Here is a 23,321-nt window from a genome sequence, read left to right on the forward strand (position 1 = left end):
GGTACGGACCCGCGACGATTCAAGTAAGGATGGGGCCGTCCCTACAAGGAAACAAATACTTCGGGGCAAATCTATGCAAAATCACATCTCCGCGCCCATTCTGAATTCTGTTATTTTCAGATTCAAGAAATGACACGGCTATGATGTAAAACCTTTGAAATAATATATACTTTCCTTAATCGAAACGATTTAAAAGAGCCGTTGTCCTAGAAATATGTTAAAATTCAAGTATTCAAACGTCGATTGGTATTTACTGAAAAAGTATTAAAATTCATAGGAACTTCTACCTCATTTAAGTAAAAAAAAAATAGCTTAATAAACCTTATCCAAATAAAAATACGATCAATTTCGTAAAAAGCGTTGCAAAATAATCAGAGATATATTCTTCTAGAGAAATCAATCGCAGCGTATGCAACGGTATAGGAACGCATGCTTATCAGTAAATTAAAACAGTTTCGGAGAAGAAAAAGTAGCTGTCTTTAACCTGATTTAATTTATCAGCTATTTTCAATTTCAGACCGACGAGCTTCTTAGAAAATCCAGTCGAAAGAAGCTGGAATGAAAGCGAAATTTTCAGCAGAGGAATCTGCAAAAAATTTATTTAGGTAAAAGTTTTACAATGGAAAATTCACCTTCGTTTCCTTTTGACAGCGTGGTCGAAAGTACTCTAACTAAAATGTCTCATCTCTTACGCAAAAGGTTAAGGCAATCGGGAAAATGTCAACTCGTGTCGCAAGTGTCAGCAAGACTCCGAAATAAACTTTCTCCTTAATGGTGCAAATAACTTTAAATTACCAATCCACTTGATAGCTACTAACAGACTGCTAATACTTTCTTTCCCAAGCACGCATTTCGAAATCAACTTTTTGATGGTGTTTCTAACCTCAGTATCTACAAAAAAAATGCCATTTTCCTTGCTTAAGATTTGGTGTAATATATTTCTCTCCATTTTCCCCCATCCCGGGCATTATTAAATTCCTCGTTCATTATTGTCATCAGATCTCCTGAAATTATTATAGAAACAGAGTTCCCCCAGTCAGTTTGCCTACAGATGGCTGATACTGATGGCTATGGCTGATACCTTCCTATGCGGCGAGGCATTTAAAAGGTGTGAGGAATTGTACCCAACAAGCACTACGCTACTCTAGCGAAGAATATGAGGGGAGTAATTTCGAATCAGAAAATTGGATTATAATGATTCGATTGATACAACTTCCAAGTCGTTCAGAAATATTTATCGGTAACCTTATTTAATTCATAAAGATTGCTTCAATCCGCTGACTAAGGTTGTGTTTCTTTCGGAAGCTATTTTCATCAATTTATACTTTCAATGAATGAAATATATTCAATACAAGGAAATAGTACTTTGGCCACTATTTTCACGAAACGAAATATGTTCGCCGTTTTCTGAAATAAAGGAATGTTTCCATTTATGAAAACGTTTATTCCTTATTGGAAAGGTCGACATCTAAGATGAAAATACCCGATGGATTAAAAAGTAAACTTTGTTGCATTCCACACAGTATTATTTAAAAAATCTCTATGGTTTCGACCTTTAACAGCTATTACCTCTTGAAAATGATCTGAAAAGGTTGAAACCGGTTGAATCTTATAAAATAAATACTGTGTCGAATACAATATGAAGTTTACTTTCAATCTATCGTGTCACGATTCCACAAGGTAAACTCGAAAATCATTTATTTTAAGAGAATATCCGTTAAACCAGTATTGCATTCTCATCACCGCATGCGAAAGCTATAACAAAAAAATTATTTCGAGAACTCACCAGTACTCGTGCGGAATGGTTAAATTTTTAAAGAAACAAAAGAACAAACCTGTCTTCCCCGTGACTCGGTGGGTTTGAGAAAGCTCGATAGCCATCGGGAAGGGAGAAATGAAAGGTGTTAACAAGGAGTTACGGAATTAATTCGTGGGAAACGGAGAAGGCGGATAGTTGGAATGGATACGAGGTATGAGAACGAATAGAGGAGACTTATCGGAGCGCGAATCCGACAGCTATAAGTTCATACCACACAAGCTTCCGAACGGGTCCCATTCGACTGGAAGCCCGAATACATTCAACTTCCTTGCCAGGGGGCATTTTGCTGCGCTCTTTGATGTGTTTTTTTTCCAACGGGTGTCCACCGTGAATTGACGTCATTCCCCATCCCCCTCGCCACCTTATTTGGCCCCGGCGTTTCCGGTTTCGGCGGCGGGAGAAAAGAACTGCTCTATCCAACAGCCGTGGGTCATCAAGAGACGGGGTCCCATTGGGGGGAGGGAAGGGAGTGCAGTAATTAGACAGCTCTCAGCCCGATAGTTTGATCTGATAAAAAGAAGAAAAAATGAGTGGCTAGAAAGCGCATTCTCGCGCAATTCGTGCTATATTCGGAGTTGTGTCGGCCAGTATAGATAAATATCTATCACTTCACAATTATCTAGGCCCGAAGATAAATTAATGCTTCTAAATTTCGTTTTTTTCCTATGCTTATCGCTCGAAACTAAATGGTATGAAGCCGTTATTTTTCATAATTTACCGTTGTTTTCCTCGTGAGTAGAGATTTAGGCCAATGACGAAGTGCTAGACATGGTGGGCGATAGGAGAAAGCTTCTGTACTTAGGGGGGAAACGGAATTGGGAAGGAGCGAGCACTGATCGGGCAGGGGATGTTAAAAAGCGTGCTATATTGTCAGGTGGGGTAGGAGGAGGAAGAGGATAGAATTCATAGAGAAAATGAAAAAGCCTCATTGTGAACGGAAGAGGGATGTCGTGGATGGGATGAGAGGCGGCCAGAACAATTTGCAAAGTCTCCAAGCTCCCTCTCAAGAGGATGATCAACATATTAGAGATAAATTCTAGAGAATTGGACATATATGGTCCAAGGTCAGAGAATCTACTTAATGTAAGTCAGGACATGCAGTCAATGGGTCTGAGCAACTTTGATATTTTTCATATGTAATAGCTTTAATGTTTTTCCTGTTATTTGAGTATATCGTTGGAGGAACTGAAATAATAAATTATTAAGTAAATCTCCGAGACATTATGCTGCGAACCTATATCTCACGCGGTAAGCAATGAAAGAAAACAATTTGCGATCGTCACGGCGCTCCGCGGAATGAAACTGAACCATTTCCGTTTATACCGTATCAAACGTTACTTTCATAATCTGTAAGATGACTTGAATGTTGTTAAAGGTATGAGTGGACGAATTAAACGATCAAAACGAATTTCACCATTCTATTAAGAATTATTTACCTAGGTACCAGAATTTCATTTTTAGAAGTTTCATTGAATCCCCTATTTCATCCCTGGCTTTTATCGATCATTATGCAGAAAAGAATACATTTCACTGGTATAGAATGCTCAAAGAAGAATAATTTTCAACAAAGTTCAGAAATTCGTTGCTAGACAGGGTAAAAAATGCATAAATTTCTCACTAAACTACTGCTACCAAGAAAATAAGAGTTAGGCGCTTCATTGACGCTTCATGAACACAACATAATTAACACATGCATAACAAAGCGATACGAGTTTCCCTAGCAGGGATATTTACAATATGTAGTCGTTTTACGTTCCTCTGCATATAGACGCATAGCCTCGCAAGGTGACAATAAATTGCGGAGTATCACGTTTCAAGTACTCACCAATTCGTCCTCGTTCTCCCTTCTTCTTCACGATTTTCATCTCTGCTCAAGGTGTTGATCGCTTTGGAGGTCGTGGGTTCGTTCCCCGCTCGAGTCCCTTCCAGAGCATGAGTGTTTTAGACCGACAAGTGCTACCTGTAAAAAAATACGAAGCTGTAGAAGTCTAGGGATTGTATTTGTGGTAAATTAGTCACTAAATTCGTTTTGTACACAGTACTAACAAAGACGCAGAAATGTTGTCCCTCAGCTTACTTTCTCCTTGGTTCATTTCCGTGATTGTTATAGAATTTTAGTTTTTCTCCGTCTGCCTTCGTCTTCAGGGATAGAATCTAGAGTAAAATTCTTAAATGTATTTAGCTTATATATTTTTATGTATATTTGGTTGGCCTGATTTTTTGTTTACGTATAGAGTGATTTATTATGATATTCCACGCAGTGCCTAGTTGGCAGCGTTTGTCTCTTATAGTTAATTTGATCGCCTCCTTAACAATGCGGTCCCAATAATCCGCGCGGCACACAACCTTCGTATTTTTTAAATTTATTCTATGGTCGAGATCCAAGCAATGCTCCGCTACCGCCGACTTCAGTGGGTAAACAAGTGGGTGCATCTTTCGTGACTGTTGATTATGAAGATATCATGTATTGGCAGTCAAGATAATACCTTCACTAAATCAGCGTTTCATATTATAACATCAAAATGCAAATTCAAACCAAATAAATACATAATTCCTTTAGAAGTTATTCCGTGATCCACATATTCGAGTATGATATTTTTAATTAAATTTCGTAAAATTATCTTCAATTATCGTAAAATGTTTAACATTGTTCTTTGAAGCCAAAATCGTGGGCCATCCGGAAAAGAAATTTTCTCCGGTGAACTTATGTCCATATTTTAAAAAGTATTAATAAAAGTGTAGCCACTTAAATGGCATCATACTGTGCTATTACAAATGTTAAAAGAACTTCCACACTATTAAACTACAAGCAGGAAAAACTATGGTACATAAAATATAATTTCTATTACTAAAATATGAATTTCGTGATTGAACGAAGCCAACTCGGTCTCTTAAAAGAAATGTTAACAAAGTATTCTACCAGTCAAGATACGTTTACATTGATCATTTTGCCGATCACAATACTAAGTGTTTGGATTTGTTGTTTGAAATGCAAGCATATTGAAAATGCTGCCATTTATTTTCGTATTTCTTCCGTCAAGTGCCAAGGCGGTATGATTATAAGGTGATGTAATTAAAAATATCTCCTGGATGCTTAGCACAAGCAATTTTAAATTATTCATCACTTCCATAAGTGTATTATTAATTCTCAGATGATGTACGAAAAAATGCCACAACTTTCGTGCAGGTAATCTATGCGTCACACACACTGGAAATCTTTTTTAACAAACTCGTTTATTTCTTTTTTTATGTAACCTAGGGGTTTTCCATCCGAGGACCAAGGCTGTCTAACGGAAGTCCGGAGCGTGACTTACATTTTCATCAAAATTGATTCCGGACGTTTTCCCGGGAGGTTCATGTTACAAAATGAGAAATGATCTGATTAATCAGCAGGAAAACGACACTGAAAAATTTCCCAACGCACTGCGACGAGAGTGCCCGCGATACTTTATTCCGTGAGTATTGGTCCTTTTCAAATCTCATAACTATCTTAAATGAGATATATAATTCAAGAAAAAATACTTTTTTGAGTTTTTTCTTTAGTCCTTCCGAGAAAATCGTACCTTTTTCTTTCTCTGAGTTATTAGTTTCAATAAAGTTAATAATATACTTTTACTACGATGATGAACTTTTTTAGACTTATCCTCACGACATTTTTTTTCGCTTAGTTGGTTTAAAGGGGGATTTTGAAGTTGGGTACAAAATGCGAATGAAATTTTGGGAAGAAAGTAAGGAAATACATATAATGTCCGAATCCGAGCGTGATGGAGTGGAATTATTCCATATTGAAATAAAAACGCAATTTTCCTCGATATAAAATTCATTACGACCTAGGTTTCGCTATTACTATATCACCTTCAAAGGTCAAATGGTTCATTTTGTACCTTGAAGATGATGTACGAGGTGAAGATGAATTAAGATATGGTCATTCACTACCGAAATTTGTTTGAGAGTTAGAACCTGAGAATACCATGATAATGGCATCACTTTTCTCATTTCCCTGAAGACGCTTTTCATCCTAATAAAGTTATAAAAAGCTTTACTTTACTTTCATATGAAGAGATAGGTCATATCGATTGTGGAGGGGGACACGGATGGGGGATTATCAAAATGCTCCATGATAGTCTACTTCAATCGGAACCTTTCATAATTATCTTTCGTCCTCACATAGGTACGTACAAAGATGTTACTGCTTCACTGCATCTGATGATCAGCATTAGAATTTTTAAAATCACACAGGCATTATTTTCAAAGGTCAGCGCTTCATCGCATCTCGCAGAGCGACTGTCTGTATTGCAGATTGAGGCATTTATATCCTCCACCGACCGTTTCGCATCGCCCCTATGAATTTCTACGCTCATAAATTCCCGAAAATGTAGCGGAATTATTTAAATTTTATCATCACCTCCCCGCACCATTCCTCACTTCAGTTCACGAGATAATATGAGAGAGGTCTCATAAAAAGCCGATGAACCAATCCAAACTCTCGATTTATGCGACACAAGTCTCATAAAAAAATCTTCCCAATGGACACAAGATGTGAAACGCGGCCATGATGAATGTCATAATTATTACGGCATCGACACAGTTCATATAAAGGCGATTCGGCGCGGATCAAGCCGTGCGAGGATGCGTCGCTCATCGAGCAGAAAAAGTGATTCTCCACCGCTGCAAACGCAGCTGGGTGTATTTCGGCAGTGGCGTCCAAGTTCCTAGCGATGACTGTGCGGGGAATGTCGCTTTGCATGACGGTATACGTTCTAAGGTTTCCTTTTCGCCGTGTTCAGAGAATTCATGAAATTTAACACGAAAGAAAGAACGGGGTCTCATGGCCACCTAGAAAATTACTGGAAAACTACTCGATCCAGCCGCTTTGAAGTATTTTCAAAAGACAAAAAAAAATCATGACAGGAGAATTATTAATATTAGATATACGGGGAGGAAAAACTGCAAATAATTAATGATCATATTATTTCCAATACAATCCATTTTATTTTCTGCTATTGGATTGTTATGCAATAGTTAATAGAGCATCCAATAAGATATTTGAAAAATATATTGTGCCAAGGCCCGAATTGAGTTACCAAGAAGAAATAACTTTTCTGCTGGCTTATGCGAAATTATGTGGGAAAAACTGGTGCCCTTTGCTGTTCCAATCTAGTTTTAATGGCTTACAATTTTTTCCGCTGAATGCGAGAGTCTCCCCTTAGCCCGGGAGAGTTGATGGTTTATAATTTTAATACGCTGATTTAAATTTCATTTTTGTAATACATTTGATACTTTCGATGGACGTGCCTTTCTAACTTTTCCGAATTTCCTTAAAAAATGTTCGTGGTTATTTAATTTTTTAAACCACAGATCGGCGTGGTAACTTTTTCTCTTTTCAGCCATAAGCGATTATTTTATGGAGCGGGAGAAATAATTCTGTTGAGGCAACTTCCTTAGCCCTTCCGCTATCAATTTCGTCAATTATAATTCGTTTAGAGTCTATTTAAATGTTATTGGAAGGCCACCTGTGAGGCTCTCCTTACAACTTGACGGCGCACTATTAAAATGGATGCACAAGGAAAGTCATCGAACGAAACATTATTATTTGGTTAACAAATTTGTAAATGATGCCATTGTAAACTCTATTGTCGACTGATGGTGATCCTCATTTGAGATTCTCGCCTTTCCCGAGATTCTCGATGGGTGTCGAGAGGTCTTGATGGATCGAGTCTCGTCAAGGCCCAGGCGAGACTCTCGCCGCTCCGAGAGTCTCGTCTCGATGGCCGAGGTGGTCTCGGGCGGTCGAGAATCTCGCGCAGCGCTACCAGACACCAAAGAAAGGCCGTTTCCATGGTAACTGCAAAGTACATCAAAAATACGTTTGCCATAGCTCAGTAACTAAGGAGTTGCGACCCCACGTTTATCGAACAAGCAATTCTTAAAATTGTGTCCCCTACCACCCCCCGAAGTGTTGCAGAATCCTCCTAAAGCACCCTGAATACTTCAATATTTATTTGACCCAGGTTTTGCTTTTTCACATGCTAAATTCATGCGTTTTGCATCCTAAAGGGATGACGCTATTGGGAAGACAAAAAGAATTTCCTCTTCTACGAAAGTTAAAAAGAAAATTTCTAACACCATCAAGACGACGTCAATTACGAATAAAATTCCCAAAAATGCTGAAACAGGAAACGAAGCTTGGATTCAAAGCAGTTTGATGACATGTGTCCCGTTTCCCTAGAGGGTCATTCAACCGACTTCCGATAGCGCGAAGAGATGCATTTTAAACATAAGTTTCGTTGACCGAGCACGCATTTGGTTTCCTTAGCTCATTATTCAACTTCACTTCATCTTTTTAAAATGCATCTGATAATAATAATTTAAACTCTTAAGGACTTTGCAGGAAACGCCAATCATTAACAAAATTACATTGCTATTTTTTCTCATTAACGCTGATAAAAAATTGTCTAACATTAATATATCTTGTTCGGAAAAATAATACACCGACAAATTTTAAACAATGGCATTTGATTCATATAAAATTGGAGAAAATAAAAAACATTTCTGGGCATTAGTAAATTAAGTTAACTTTTTGCGGAGAGATATCGTGGAATAACATATCGAATGATAAACAAAGATGTAGTACGGCCCAATTATTGTATTTTAACAGCTTGCAACAATTGTTTCCATTGCTACATGATCATCATCAGGTGCTATTACTGTTTACCTGACCTGATGTACCTGAGTACCTGAATATGATTGTGTAGCAATAACGTGTTGTAAGCTGTTAAAAAAAAGTAGTGGGCAGTACGATGTCTTTGTTTACCATAAGTGAATTAATTTCCTCGATATAAATTTCGTCTTAGTTAACTTAATCAACAGCTCCAGGTAAAACTCTCATTGTTAAGTGAATTTTTGTAACACCATGAAATTCACAGGCGGGATTGAGAAGGCAATAGTTATCTCTGATACTTAATAAACATTTATGTGCCTTTACCCGTGCAACTAGACACACTCCACTTTTTCCATTTAAGTCCACATGGGTGGACGTCACACGGTTCGAAGTTCTTAACGGGGCGATATGCTTTGTATTATGATAATGACTTTCTAGAAAACAATCCAGGTGGCGTTATCTTCTGTGATTCGTCGAGAAGTCTTAAGAGTAGGCAACTTACTTAGCCTGACTCCTTACATCGTGTCTTCGTCTGGCTATTTTTATTTATTTTATTATACTCCTATTTTTATGTACTCTGTACATTAGTGTATCACTCATAAATGGGGTTACCCGTTAGTTATAAATAAATTATTGCAATTAACGAAGACCACAGTGAAAAAGGGTTCAAATCTTCCCGAAAAGTTCGGACGATATAGTCGTATGAGTGATCTCCTCCAAATAAGAAAAAAAACTCCTTCAGACTATTTTACCTGCTACCGCCATAGTATTCACTCCTAATATAATTAATGCTTATCATATTTTCCGAGCACCTGAGATCTCCAAGTACTCGGTGTGTTCATGTAAATCGTGTCATCGGTATAGTCCACAAATTTCCACTGAGGGAAATGACGCCTCGGTAGCTTAACTGGCTAAAGCAATCGACCAAAAATTGGAGGATCCGTGATCATGTTCTGGTCGAGGTGAATGGTTTTCTCTGAGGAATTTTCGCAGAATTTGGCCTATATCAAGTTAATTAACTAATTTGTAGAGTAACTAAAAAGCCGTTTTGACTTTCCTTCCTTTTCGCCTAGAATTGCTATCTTTGTTTTGAAACTATGGTTCAGAACTGGAAAAAAACAGCTCAAAATGCGAACGTGTTATTCATAATCTAAATATCATGATCATTCCACTTTTCCAAAAATATCTGCTCAGATATATTATCCAGATATATATTATTATAAGATACCCCATCATATAACTATCTATTCATAATTATTCGCCTATCATAGCATTCGCTCTGTGCTGAAAATACGATTCAGAAGTGAAAAAAGAGCCTGAAGTACGAATGTGTCCGTATCCATATATCGCGATCGTCCTATTTTTTTGAAGCTATTCGCGACAAAATTTACCCATGGCTACCGTGCGCAAGTTTACTGTTCACCTGAGGAAAGGAAATATACTTGAAAAATCGTAGAAAAGGGCCCTTATGCCAAAAATATCATTCCCTACTTATGGCGATCGTGGTATCGCGTGCATATGGGCGTCCATTCTCGCCATCGTCATTTGACGTCACAGCATCGGATTCTCTCGAAAAACTCGTCCCTTTATATTCGGACGCTGGTGTTTCCTGACTGGTCGCTGTCTTCCAGGGCAATTCCGGCCAAAACGCTTTGATGCCTCGAGAATTATAGCGTTCCCTATTCGTGTCCGTAATTGCCTGGTCGCCGAAGCGCCCTCTTCCGCCCGTGTGTTGTTCACTTCGCTCGACGGAATTTTCAGCCCTCAGTTCAGGAAATCAAGCATTTCGATCGCACGGCATCCACCTTTGCGAAGAATTCTCTTCCCCAATCTCGCACTTTTGTCTCCCAGAGGAACAACACGCAAGCCTCCGAGGACGATAATGCTCTCATTATGACGTCTTGACGTTGTTCATAAAAACTTAAGGTGAAAATAGAAAGGTTGAAAAGCAACGTTTTCAGCGTTCAGATGTCATGTCCGACATCTTTCATACTAGTAGAATCCGAAAAGGGTATTTTGGGAGAAAAAATAAGAATATTCTCACGAAAGGGGTCACGGAGTGTTTCAGCGCTAATAATTTCGGCGGATAAGCGAATATTTTTTTACGCAAGGTCCCATTTTTAGCCAATCGAGAATAATTTTGCAAGAAAAACAAGGTATTGGATTTGGGATTCATTAAGTTTCACTAATCATTTTAAAAAAGTGCTTCTGTGAGGCCTTTTTCAAACTCCTCTTTTAAGTTCACGGATTGTCTCGTGCCAGCATGTTTTTGCGCCGCGTGCAATCCGAGGAAATAACATTTGGATCCTAATTTGAAAATGTTGCAACGCGTTTCCTTTTTTATTCTTTGCGTTCATTTTGTCGTGCCGAATGTGGGACGCTCAATTTCTAATGTCCTGCATAAGACATCAAAAAGACTTGCTTTCACCTGAAGACCTTTAAGGTCGGTGGAATCACAAAAAAGGACCATTTAGTAGTTTGGTGCTTGTATTTCTTTCTCAGAATCGGTTGCCGAGGATTGGATTTTTAATCTAAATTTAATTTAATAACTTGTGTTTTGTCTTTTGAATTGATTCAAGGAAAGAAAGCCTCTCTCATTGATGGTATATAAGGAGCATATATGAATTTTCTAAAATTCAGTGATTCTCTGTATTTTAGAACACTACTTAATTCAACACAGTCAGAAATTGGAGTTTGGAGGTAATTAGAAAATAAAACTGGAAAAACTTATGCTTAATATTGCCAAGCGACAGCAGTTGAGAGTTAAAATAGGGTGAAATTTTTTAAACATATTTTTCTACGATTTTTAAGGGAATTTGAGGAGTGAAGACTATTCTAAAATTAGGATAAACACCCTTTAGTGCAAGCTACGTCCATGCCTAAACACAGACTCGGTATTTCACAAGCCCAGAGAGCAGATAACTTAAAAAAAAATTGCCCATCAATATACTCCACCTCCACTAAGGCATAGAATACTTTCTCATGCACTTCGATATAAATGTGTAGCATTGATATTATCTCCTCTATATCACTAACAATGAGTTCACCCTAACGAATTATCATCGACGAAGATCTATCATGCTCGATTAGCACGATAGATTATTAGCATTCGCTAGCTATTTCTATTCAGTGTCTTTTTCAATATCCAACTGTCATTTTTATATTAATTATTCCATTTATCAGTTAGAATAGTTCTTCATTTTAAACTCAACTCTTAATTTAAAATCCCTAATTTTTGTATTAAATCCAAAAATAAAAGGACAGTTTCAAAGTGTATTAGTAGACAGGGGTTTAAATAATAAATTTAACAATAAAAATAATATTAAAATTGAGCGTTAAATATGTTGTCACCCACCGCGCCTTCTTGATCGGTTTACAAAAGTCGCCACTCGCGGCGCTGACGGTAAAGAGATCCCAATTAGACAGTAGAATAAACTTTTGAGAAAATAAATTTGGGCTTTTAAACGACATTGATATTCGTGATTACGTGAAAAATCATTTGTGTAGCACAGTGATGATGTGATCTATTCTAATTCATTATTTCCTAGTGAGTACGAGTACCTACTCTATTTCAAATACTCTTTGCCGTCCTGCGGTCATTTTTGAAAACCGATTAAGATGCGCCATAAGTGGCAGCAAAAACCTTGCTTCTACGGAACGAACTCGGTCCTCCTCGACAGAGTTCCCATAATGTTAACTTTAACAGGCCCCTTTAGGTAACAAGTGCAGTCCTAATGTGAACCTGGTCCCCGCGCCTTAAAAGCGCACTCAAACATTTTTTCACGAGTGGCGCGAGGATCGGCAGGTGTCGATGCTCATCTACAAATGAAAATATGTTATCATGGTCCCGTGATTACGGTGCTCTACTCTCATACTAAGGTTTCAAGATCGAGTCGCATCTGCGGTACTCATTTCTTCATAATTTCTGTCTGCTTTTTTTAGCATCAGCCTGCATTTCTCGATTATTTTCATGATTCTCACTAAATATTTTATTGCTTTTCGATGAAATTATTTTTGTACACATGCGGTATCTGATTTTTTTTCCATTTTTTCGCACGGAAGATTCCTCCGCATTATTTTATTTCCGTGTCGCAACACGATGCATTTTAAAGGTAATCGTGTATTGTATACACGTGTGCAGTATTAATGGTAGTTGTTTTGAAATTACCCATTGATTTTAATGCTATTTTCACCTCTTATTTGTTCCCAGGCAAACTGGAGGAGACATGGAGAACCACTTGCACGTGCAGTGGAAACACCACCAGGAGGGCGTCCTCAAATTCCTGGAGGAACTGCAGGCGACGGAGACTTTCGTGGACGTGACGTTGTGCTGTGAAGGACAGAAGCTCAAAGCGCACCGAGTCGTCCTCTCCGCTTGCAGCCCTTACCTACAGGTAACGAACGACAAAGCGAATGCCACTTGACCCAAGGTTAGAATTTAAAACCTGGTAAAATTCTCGTCACTCGATTCCAGCGACTATTCAAATTACTCGACGATTCACGTGCATGCCAGTGTAAGAAACACAGTAAAATTGCTTGGTTGAAGTCAAGTTCTGCGGTTGCCTTCCAAGGGTGTAAAAATCTATGTACGTCCAAAATGTATTTGATTTCTGGTTTCGAGTATGGCTCGAAGTAAATTCAACCTCCCAAATTGAAGTCAATCATCCTAAAACCCAGCACAAAATCAGAGAATTTCTATTTGCTAGAATCTAGAATTGAGTGGACATAAGATCATCCTTCAAGTAATAATTTTTTTTACATAATTTTGGCATCAAATTTAATGATAATGACGTGTGGGTAAAACCTTAAATACGGCGAGTATGCGCTCGTTTGATGAAGTTTCCTCTTTTTCATCGGAAGGGAAATGTAAGCACGCTTTGTATTGCGTAAGCCAAAATAATAACTTTCGTTTATAAATTAATCAAAAATAATTTCCAGTATTAAGAGGGACATAGGGATAATAAAATCATCGCAATGCCTTCAATCAATCGTGTCGGATGGTCCTGTGGAATGAATGACGTTGTTCCGGCATCGCTTCGTGGCCAGGGAGACATTTCCTTTGATCTCAATTGGAGTGCCTATGAATTATTCAGGCACAAGTGACGTGGAGATTATGCCGCTGGCTTGAAGGGAGTCACGGTCGACCGGCACTCAATATTCTGGAGGGGCCAGGTTCAAGCAAGCGAGACTCCCGATGATAAACTTGTTCAAATACGCAATGAACAAGTCAGAAAAAATCACCAATTTTGAAAGCAAACTTCATTCAGCTATTGTAGTGAAATATTACCGTAAAACATGCTTTTAACCTTAGAACTTTAACAAGACACTAAAAAGTTGCATATCGTCTTCAACTGATAATTTTATCGGTATATTTTACGATAGCACATTCAGTGTTAAAACTAAAAAGATAACTTTAAATGAAATGACCACATTTCCGCTCTCGGGAACTTGCTGAATGAATCCAAGACATTAATATTCATCATCATCATTAGTCTTCAATCCTAAGATTGATTTGACGCAGCTCTCCATTCTTCTCTCCTATCCGCTAGCCTTTTCATAGCAACTTATTTCTACCCTTGAACGTTCTTTATAACGTGGGCCATGAAACTCATTCGGGGCCAACCCTTGCCTTTCTTCCCTTCCACCTGTCCGTCTACGATTGTTTCCATTGGGCCGCCATGCCTCAACAATTCGCCAACTAAGTGCTCCCGTCCTCTCTTCAAGGTTCCGATGGAAATTCCCTTTTCTCCCGCTCTTCTTAACACTTCCTTATTTCTTATTCTCGCATCAACGATCGTTTTCCTTCGTTTTTCAGCAAGTCCTCGTGGACAACCCAGGAGAGCACGCGACCATAATCCTCCATGACATTGGGGCCGAAGAAATGAGATCCCTGCTCAGGTTCATGTACTCCGGGTCGGCGAGCCTTCCCAGGCGCTGTCTGCGTGCCTTCTTGCGCGCCGCTCACGCCCTGCAGATCAGCGTGCTCATGCCGGGGGCGGAGCGCGCGCTCACCGAGGAACTTCCCTTCCACCTCGAACCGCAGACGGCGGACAAGACGGAAAGCCCCCAGCCGCAAGCGAGGCGGCCCCTCGCGGCACCGGAACCCATGCAACCGCACGACCTCTCCAAATCCTCTGGCGTCAAGACGGAGGCGGAAAACGCATCGGTGAGCTACGAGAACGGCCCCAAGCGAAGGCGGAACTGCTCGACCGGAGCACCGGTGAGGTCGCCGTGCGCATCCCAGCAGTCGCTGTACCCGAGCGAGGACTCGTGGGGACACGCTTTCCGAGACGGTTTGCTGCCGGTCCCGGGAAGACCCGGTCCGGTACCGCCGGGCCGGCCCGCGGATGTCGTCAAGTCTCCGTGGAGTCAGAGAATGGAAGGCGGCCCAGCGCCATGGCGGCCTACCACGGTGATAGCTCCCGTCAGACCTCCAACGCCACCGCCGTCCATCCCGAGGGTGGAGCCCGTGGTCTGTCAAGCCTCCAGCAGGGTAAGTGGGAGTAGTGCTACTCGCGAGAACCATTTCTGTGCCGAGTTTCCTTTGCGGGGGGTTACGCGCAATCCTAAATCACACCATATTTGAATTGGACATACGTCCCGGGTTTGACCGGGACAGTCCCGGTTCATATTCCTGGGAAGAATCTTTCTATCTCCTGAAATGAAAGATAGTTGCACTTTCCCACAATGATTAAATGCATACGATGCGTTTCGGCTCACGGAGCCATCATCTGGTACAAGACAGTGTAGTACATGAGCAGATCACATTTACTGTACGCAGCATATTAAAGTGGAAAAGAGCAACTACCTTTCATTTCAATATGTCGAACCTCCTCTACATAACGCCTGAATCCGTTGGACTGATTATCTTTCTTCCTTTTCAGGATTTGCTGTCTGTTCCGGGGATATCGCCTGATCCGAGGAAGCCTTTCTTCTGCCCTTCGCCTTTCTGTTCCTCCCCGTCCTCCACCTCGTCCGTGTGCTCCTCCGCCTACTCCTGGGCCCCCACGTCCCCGTCCCTGGCGTCCCCGCGAACCCCCTCCCTCCTATCGGTCGTCCCCGGAGGAAAGAGCCACGCGACCCCGGCCGAGGGCAACGCACCTTTGCCTTCCGCGTCCCCGGACCTCCGCACCCTCTCCCCCAACCCCGCACCACCCGCACCCACTCCCTCAACACCGACTACCCAGCACTCGCCCCCCGCCTCCCCCTCCCGATTCACCCTCAAGCAGCGCCGACTCCGGGACTTCTACAGATCCCTGCAGTCCGCTGGAGCCAACACCGACGATTCCCAGAGCGGCGACCGGCAGATCGGCCAGCCTTCAGCGGAGAACAAGGCGGAGGACTCGTTGATAGTGCCGGACTCTCCCATGGGTTCGGCATCTCCTTCTAGACCTCCGTGGCCCGGGGAGTCCTCGACTCCCACCATGGAGCAGTCGGTGATCAGACTGTCGAAGAAGTCTGCGTTTCAGCCGTCGATACCGTAAGTATTTGTTCACGATGGCTCCTCAAAGTTGAGTCGTTAACGCTGAGATGTATGCAAATTCACTACAATTCCAAATTCCTTGGTATCAAATTTATGTACGATGTGTCTTCTCAGAGTTACTATTCATTTGATCTGAAGAAAAAGCTTATCTACTCATTGAATACCATATAAATTAACACAAGCTTGTGACGCCCGTGGTCATGGTGTTACTCTTCATAAAAAGGCTGAGGCTTCAATTTTCTTTAAGACCATCCTATAATTTTTAGACCATCCTAATTCTTAGCCCATCCCACTTAACTCCTAGAAGGAATTCTTTATGAAATGGCTCATATAAAATAATGCTTGCCTGTGTGTTATGCATCGATGACTGGCAAATAATATAATAGGATCTGATGGAGACTTTTTTGGATTGATATCGTTGCCCGACATTTTTCTTTAACAACTCCATAGGAATTCCGTATGAGTTAGCTCATATTAATTCATTTTAACATTCGTACCTATGCATCGGTTTCTGTAAAATAATAAAATTGCACTTATTTCTTGCATGATTAAAAGGTTCCAAGCGCCGATGATCATCGTATCCCCGCCCCAATCCGCGCCGGAGACTTCAACGGGTGACGTTGGTGATTTCAACGCCCGAAATGAATCGCCGCAGCAGCCTTTACAGCCGTCTGCGCTGCCATCCCTCGCGGTGGTTCCTCCGTCCTCGCCCGGTAGCAGTGCGCAGGTCCCCCCGCCCTCCGCCAAATCACCCACGGGGAGCGGCGGACCACACACTTGCGAGACCTGCGGCAAGTCGTTCGGACGTCGTCAGCTGCTGGAACAACACCGACGGACTCACACGGGTGAAAAGCCCTTCCACTGTGATCTCTGCGGCAAGAGCTTCACTCAGCGCGGCCACTGGAGTGTGCACCAGCGGCTGCACGACGGAGCCCGACCACACGTCTGTCCCGTCTGCAACAAGGCCTTCGTGTCCAGGGCTTCCCTCAAGGTGAGCGCTGCTTACACCGCCCGGAAGACCATTCATAAAACTTTTGGGTTGCCCCGCGTCTCGTGGCTTAAAAGTTAACGCGTCTTCCCGGGGACCTCTTCAGATGTGTTAATTGTGTTATGTGTTAATTGACCTAATGTGTTAATTAACCCCGAATACGTCCCCGGCAGAGGGGAAAAGATGTTGATTTTTAAGCCATAATACGCGCCTTAATCCAAAAGATTTATTAATAGGCATATATGGATCGCGAAAGTTTTAACAATTTAATCAGTACATAAAAGGTTTTCGAGAGAGCTCTGCAAATACTTCAGCAGCTTCAGTTCTCCATTGAATCATTTCTCGATGCATTTAAACGAAGTTTGTGGTACTTATCGTAAGTGGAGATTCGAGATTTTTTGATAACGTAGGAGCATGTAAAAAGAAGACCCAAATTTTTGCATATTAATTCATTTGATTACCACCATTATTTTAATTCGTCACTACTACTTTAAAAGGCGCACTGTAAATTCATGTAAGCGCATTTATAGACTCTCTACGAAATGATACTCAGCATAAACCTTTACATAAGAAAAATAGAAACAAAACATTGGGCATAATAATATATTTAATTCTATTTTAGATTTTTCTGTTTCAGGCTCTGCGATTTCACTTACTCGAGTGAATAATTTTCACCAATTTATTTATTCTTCCAGGCATTTCGACAATTATTTTAATATGCTTGAGTCTTTTGTTAAAACTAGGGTAGAAAAGATTACACATGCAGCTGTAAAAGTGCAAATAATATGTTATGGATTTCCTAAAATGCCGTCTACTCAAGAAAAAATAAATTACCATCAGCAGAATTATTAGCAGAAGGCATCATTAACGAGTGAGACATAGCTGAGCATGAATATCAATTTTAATAATTTTAATTCAGAGCAAATTTTTTTCAATGTCGTTAAATAAGTGAAGGCATTCGTGGATTTGAATATTTATTTTAGGAGTAACTTAGAAGGCTAAATTTATTTTTTTGTCAAAAAATTGGAGTAGTGACTTTTAGTATCAGAGTTTGCAAATATAGCGATTGTTTGCACGCCAAGTATTGGCATTCAACCAATGAGCATCTTTATTTTCCAGAATTTCTCAATTATCCGTCTCTCTCTTTTTTCCGTCGTCTCTCGCAGGTCCACCACCGCACGCACACGGGAGAGAAGCCGTTCCGCTGCGAAGACTGTGGAAAGCAGTTTAGCCAACTGCGCAACTTCAAGTACCACCGCTCCGTGCACGAAGGCACGCGCGAGTTCGCGTGCACGTGTCCGGAGTGCGGCAAGCAGTTCAACGACCGCGGCTACCTGAGCTCCCACCTCAAAATCCACCGCAACCGCAAGGAGTACGCGTGCGAGCACTGCGAGAAGCGCTTCAACCAGCGCGTCGCCTACAACATGCACGTCCGCATCCACACGGGCGAGAAGCCGCACGCGTGCGGCGAGTGCGGCAAGCGCTTCGGCCGCAAGATGCTGCTGCGGCAGCACGCCCGCACCCACACCGGGGAGCGCCCGTTCCGGTGCGCGCAGTGCGGCAAGGCGTTCGCGGATCGCAGCAACATGGCGCTCCACGCGAGGCTCCACTCGGGCGAGAAGCCGCACTCGTGCGACCTCTGCGGCAAAGCCTTCACCAAGAAACACCACCTCAAGACGCACATGAACTTCCACACGGGCGTCAAGCCGTACGCGTGCGAAAAGTGCGGCCTGCGGTTCAGCCAGTCCAGCAACATGCGGACGCACGCGAAGAAGTGCACGGCAGAAGGGGGGCCGGGCGGATCCGCGGCCGCCACCCCTGAGATGGCGGCGGCTTCAGACAGCCAGGGAAGCCTCTCCGCCTCCCTGCCGCCCATCAGCCTCGAACGACCCGAGCACACTTCAGCCGGCGAGCAGAGCAACGGGCAAACAGAAAGTCCTGGTCAGGCTAGGGCTGAGAGTGCAAGGCAACCAATCGTGCCGGCTGTATCCTTTAGTCAAGCTCTAATGACAGCAGCGGCTCCCAGAAACTCCCCCACAAAATCTCCTGCGCCAACGACGTCCGCAGCTAGAGACCCACCACTACCATAGTATATGTGGGATTGACCAGGCTAAATCACTGGTCAAACGATTTGAAAAAGTTAGCTGTCTCTTTTGGCCAACCCCACTGGCTAATGCGGAAAGAGCCCAGCAAAGTGTTATATGCTGAAGATGCGCACATCAATTGACTGTCAGTATAGTATTTTTGGTGGAAATCACCGACATAAATCACTTGAGAACTGTAGTTGTCTTTCAAGGGAGGCCTGTGCCTAAACAGGTCCAGCAACACAAGGACACACCCAAAGAGGAGCACCGAGGATCAGGGCCTGACTGGGTGCAGATCTATGGCTGCAACCTGCGTGATGACTGCCTCAGATAGTCAGGCCAGTCTCTCGGCTGTGTCCCTGCCAATCTCTTCAGTGGGGCAGCTGAACAAGGCGGCAGATGGCAGTGGAGGGGTGATGGTTGAATATGTAAGGTGCAGCGCTTCTCTTCCTACATGGAGCTCTGAAGACAACTGTTGCTGTCAGAAATTTCCCTGCAAAGCCTCTTGCGGCCTACGCCTGCAGCATTAAACCAAGCGTAACTGTACCAGGCCCTGGCTTCCAAAGGGCCACCAAAGGGCCGGAAATGCTCCACACTGCCTGAACAGCAGAGGGATACGTTTGCTCGAGGTCCATGACACGTGATGGCTGAAAGTGTAAAGGACCGTCACTTTTAGTGAAATATGGATGACAGCAGTGGCTTCCAGGGACCACTTAGCCACCCAATTACTCACCAACAAAGTCGCCAATGCCAACAACGTCAGAAGTCTGAGAACATCCTAAAGCATATCCTGAACAGACATAACCGGTATAATTCAATGGAAAATGAATTAAAATAGTGTCTAACATTTTTATCCAACATTAGATTACATTTGTAGCCGTAATCCACATGGAATGACCAAACTACAATATTTGGCTGAGTCTGCAAATATTGCACCGAGTGAGGCCACCATCCAATGGAAGAAGTACAAATGAGTGGTCTTCTAATGTTGACTTTCAATCAGTGGTAGCCTCCTCTTCTCTCCAGCAAAGTCTCCTTACTTAATTGTGTCCTCAGCTAAGTAGTATTCTCATAGTATGGCTAAAACTTACCTGTCTTAGTCACACTAGAAAGACTTTAAAGAATACCGGTGACATATGTATTAAAACTCTGACAATGGCTAAAGCAACAAGAAATCCATCACCGAGCTTTATCCTCGTTCGTCCATGGAAAATTTAACTACATCAACGATCAAAATATAGTGGAAAGCATATTTTTGATTGATTCTAAGAATTTAGCAGCTAACATTCCATCAAAGGCATTGGACATATTGTGAAACCAATATGACAATATTCTAGCAAAAGCAAATCATTAATTTTTTGGAACTGTTAGTGACCACTTATTCTTTCATTATTAATATTGGGATAAACTTTCTCATATTTGCTGTGGACTATAATGAAGTTGATTACGCCCCCTTCTATTATGTCACAGCCTGTATTGTGTGCCTCTGAAAAATGTAACTGTGGTCTTCAAATGATTATCCCAGCAACACTTCTATTGCATTTTAAAACCAAAGTGTGTTCCAGGAACTCTGGAATTGACTTGCTTTTGGAGCTTGATATCAACTTATATATGTAGTTGATGGCATAGTGAAACTTATTGAGGTGAAATATTTTACCACGGGACAACGGGTTACTTCAAAGATTGCTCAAGGATTGTTGACAAGAATTTTTCTATTTTTCGATTATGTTTTATGATATATCCGTCCTTTTTTCTATGTAATCAGATGATAGTCATTGCATTTTTCCGATGCATTGTTGAGTGTAAATATTTACTAATTGTAAGCCATTATCAATTTTCAAACCGAAGAGTGAATGAGCATAATATTTTCAATGTAAATAGTTGGTTGTTTCTACAGAATATTGCTCATTTTGTTGTTAATTTGTGCTAGTTGTATAAATGATAAAAATGAAAAAAGTAAACATTAAAACTGGTTTTTTTTCTTAATTCAAGAGCTTTGTTAATTGTTCAGAGACTTTTTCTAAGTTAGCTATTTTTAAGGGCTTCTTCCACTGTTCATCTCTGAAGCTCATGTTTCAAGGGATTTAAATTTTTTCCCACAAATTCCACCATGGAATTCACTATTACTTATTAATCTCACAGTGTTCCTACGCACTTGCATTAAGATGCTGGCCAATAACTCACCGCAAGAATATTTTAATACAGAATTTGAAATGTATTCTTGTTTTACTGCTGGCAAGTAAATCCCCCATCCATACACATATTTGAAAAAATGGGGCGATAAAGTTAATCTTAGTATGTTTTAAGATCAAATATTCACGACTACATTCTTTGGTATATCAAAGGGTGGAATCATAATTATGTACGCAAACATATGTTATACTTCATTGGCGTTGAATGGACTTCAAATCTTGTTTACTCTCAAAGACTCTTGCTTAGTCAATAAATGAAATGGAGTGCAAAGAAAGGGTAGTTACGAAAGGAATCATTAAAAAAAAGGATTATCTTGGCCGGGATCTACATTAATTTTATCTCATGCTCATAAACTTGAATTAAAGTTCTGAATCCTTCAACTCTTCATTGCTTCCCTCTTTGGGGATTGAAACATGACCTGATCATGCTCTACCTTAGCCGTATTATAGAAGTTGTATCGTCAGGTAAACTGTTCTTAGCAATTTCACTCATTATAATTTTAAGCACTAAATTTTTAGATAAAATAATGTGTGCATAAAAATCTTATCTTGATTAAACTATTTTGAAGTATTCGCTTCATACAGCAAGTTATAAGGTTTTCATGGGGAATAATATTTTTCAGCAGCAGGCAAGGACATGCGGGCAGAGTGAAATATACATTTGGAACTTTTCCATAAGTCACACACATATGCACGATTATTTTTCCGTCAAATTCTATTCAAATGCTCTGTATTTTTACATTCAATGAGGATTTGAGTCAGTAGTAAGTGCAGTAAACCATATTTAAAATTCTCTATTGTCTCAATCACTCCATTTAAAAGTTTAAATATTCACATCTCACTCATTAATTCCTGACAAACCCAAAGGTTGATTTGGATAGATGAGAGTAGAGCTCACTTTGAACTAAGCACTTTAGGGATTTTAAGTATACCGGGAGTAGCCATGGTGAAAACTCTAGAGTCACCCACAATGCACAATTGTGCGAATGTCCCTCGGAGGAAAAAAAACATACGCCTTGACCGGGATACGAGCCCCGATTCCCTGACTTCCGGTCGAGTGCTTTAGCCAGTTAAGAAACTGAGTAGAAATTTGAGGGCTATGCCGGACAAGATGGTCTCGACTGCTGAACATATGATGCGGCTAGAAGTCCAAGTCGTGGGCACTGCACCACAGCTGGAGGGCAAAGCCCGAACTTTGATCACTAAGAGGTGTTTGCTCTTGAGTAATTTAAGCATACCGGGATTATACATGGAGACAACCTCACAGAGTCACCCCCAATGCACAAATTGTGCTAAAATTCCACAGAGAAAAATTATAAATCTCATTGCCGAGGTCGATCTTTATTGAGAACTTTGTGATGGATGCTCTAAATATGAATGACAAGAGATCAAAATTCCAATCAAGGTGAATGATTTTTTTCCTCTGTGGAATTTTCACACTCTAAGCCATAAGGTTAAGAATGTATACATTCAGGGTAGCGGTGTCAGCTTTCCTCCCAGGGCTAACTCGTGCCTTGTAGATTTTGGATTGAGGGGAGTACCAAGACGTCGCCCGAGATTATAACCCAAGACCCTCCCGTAGGAAGCCAAGCATTCATGGATGGTGTTGTGAAGTCTCATTGTCGAGGTCAACCTTTATGAAGATCTTCGTGACAGATACTCTAAACAGGTAAGACCAGAGATCAAAATTAAGGCTACATAATTTCAATGGCATGTTCATCATCAGGCCATACTGTGCAGAGGAAGTGAGGGTGTGTTCCTGGCACCCCTGAACAGGCAACAACAAAGCATTAATTCACAAAGAAATTGGAGAAAGAAGGTCAGTCACTCTTTGTAGACGCACTGATTAATATGAAATGCAGTGGCATACTTGGATATGCCATTTATTAGAAGGTGGAAGGCCAACACAAACTGCTACCTCAATGTGATGTTACACCACTATTCCTCTCAAAACACCTATATTGCAACCTCTCTTCCAAGCATTCACCATTTTCATTGACGATTTAGAGATGAAGCTAGGCCACGACAAGAGAATGGCCATGACAAGACCAAGATACAATTTCCAACTCCAACAGTTATTATGATATTAACAAT

General features: G+C 41.2%; 1 protein-coding gene across 3 annotated transcripts in view; it reads left to right on the forward strand.

Annotated features, from left to right (window-relative positions):
* LOC124160236 (zinc finger protein 628-like) overlaps positions 1-21,021 on the forward strand; it is a 170,513-nt gene extending 149,492 nt beyond the window's left edge. For 2 of the 3 annotated variants that reach the window (XM_046536049.1, XM_046536048.1), the window contains exons 2-6: positions 12,691-12,874; positions 14,296-14,973; positions 15,365-15,960; positions 16,519-16,954; positions 18,118-21,021. In XM_046536049.1, coding sequence (XP_046392005.1) covers positions 12,707-12,874; positions 14,296-14,973; positions 15,365-15,960; positions 16,519-16,954; positions 18,118-19,041 — 2,802 coding nt within the window. In that variant the 5' untranslated portion in view covers positions 12,691-12,706 and the 3' untranslated portion in view covers positions 19,042-21,021. Of the gene's footprint in view, positions 1-5,078; positions 5,275-12,690; positions 12,875-14,295; positions 14,974-15,364; positions 15,961-16,518; positions 16,955-18,117 lie in introns of all 3 variants that reach the window. The other variant, XM_046536047.1, reaches the window with a different exon arrangement.
* The last annotated feature ends 2,300 nt before the right edge of the window (positions 21,022-23,321 follow it).

Source organism: Ischnura elegans, chromosome 6, assembly GCF_921293095.1.
Source record: "Ischnura elegans chromosome 6, ioIscEleg1.1, whole genome shotgun sequence".
Classification (NCBI taxonomy): domain Eukaryota; kingdom Metazoa; phylum Arthropoda; class Insecta; order Odonata; family Coenagrionidae; genus Ischnura; species Ischnura elegans.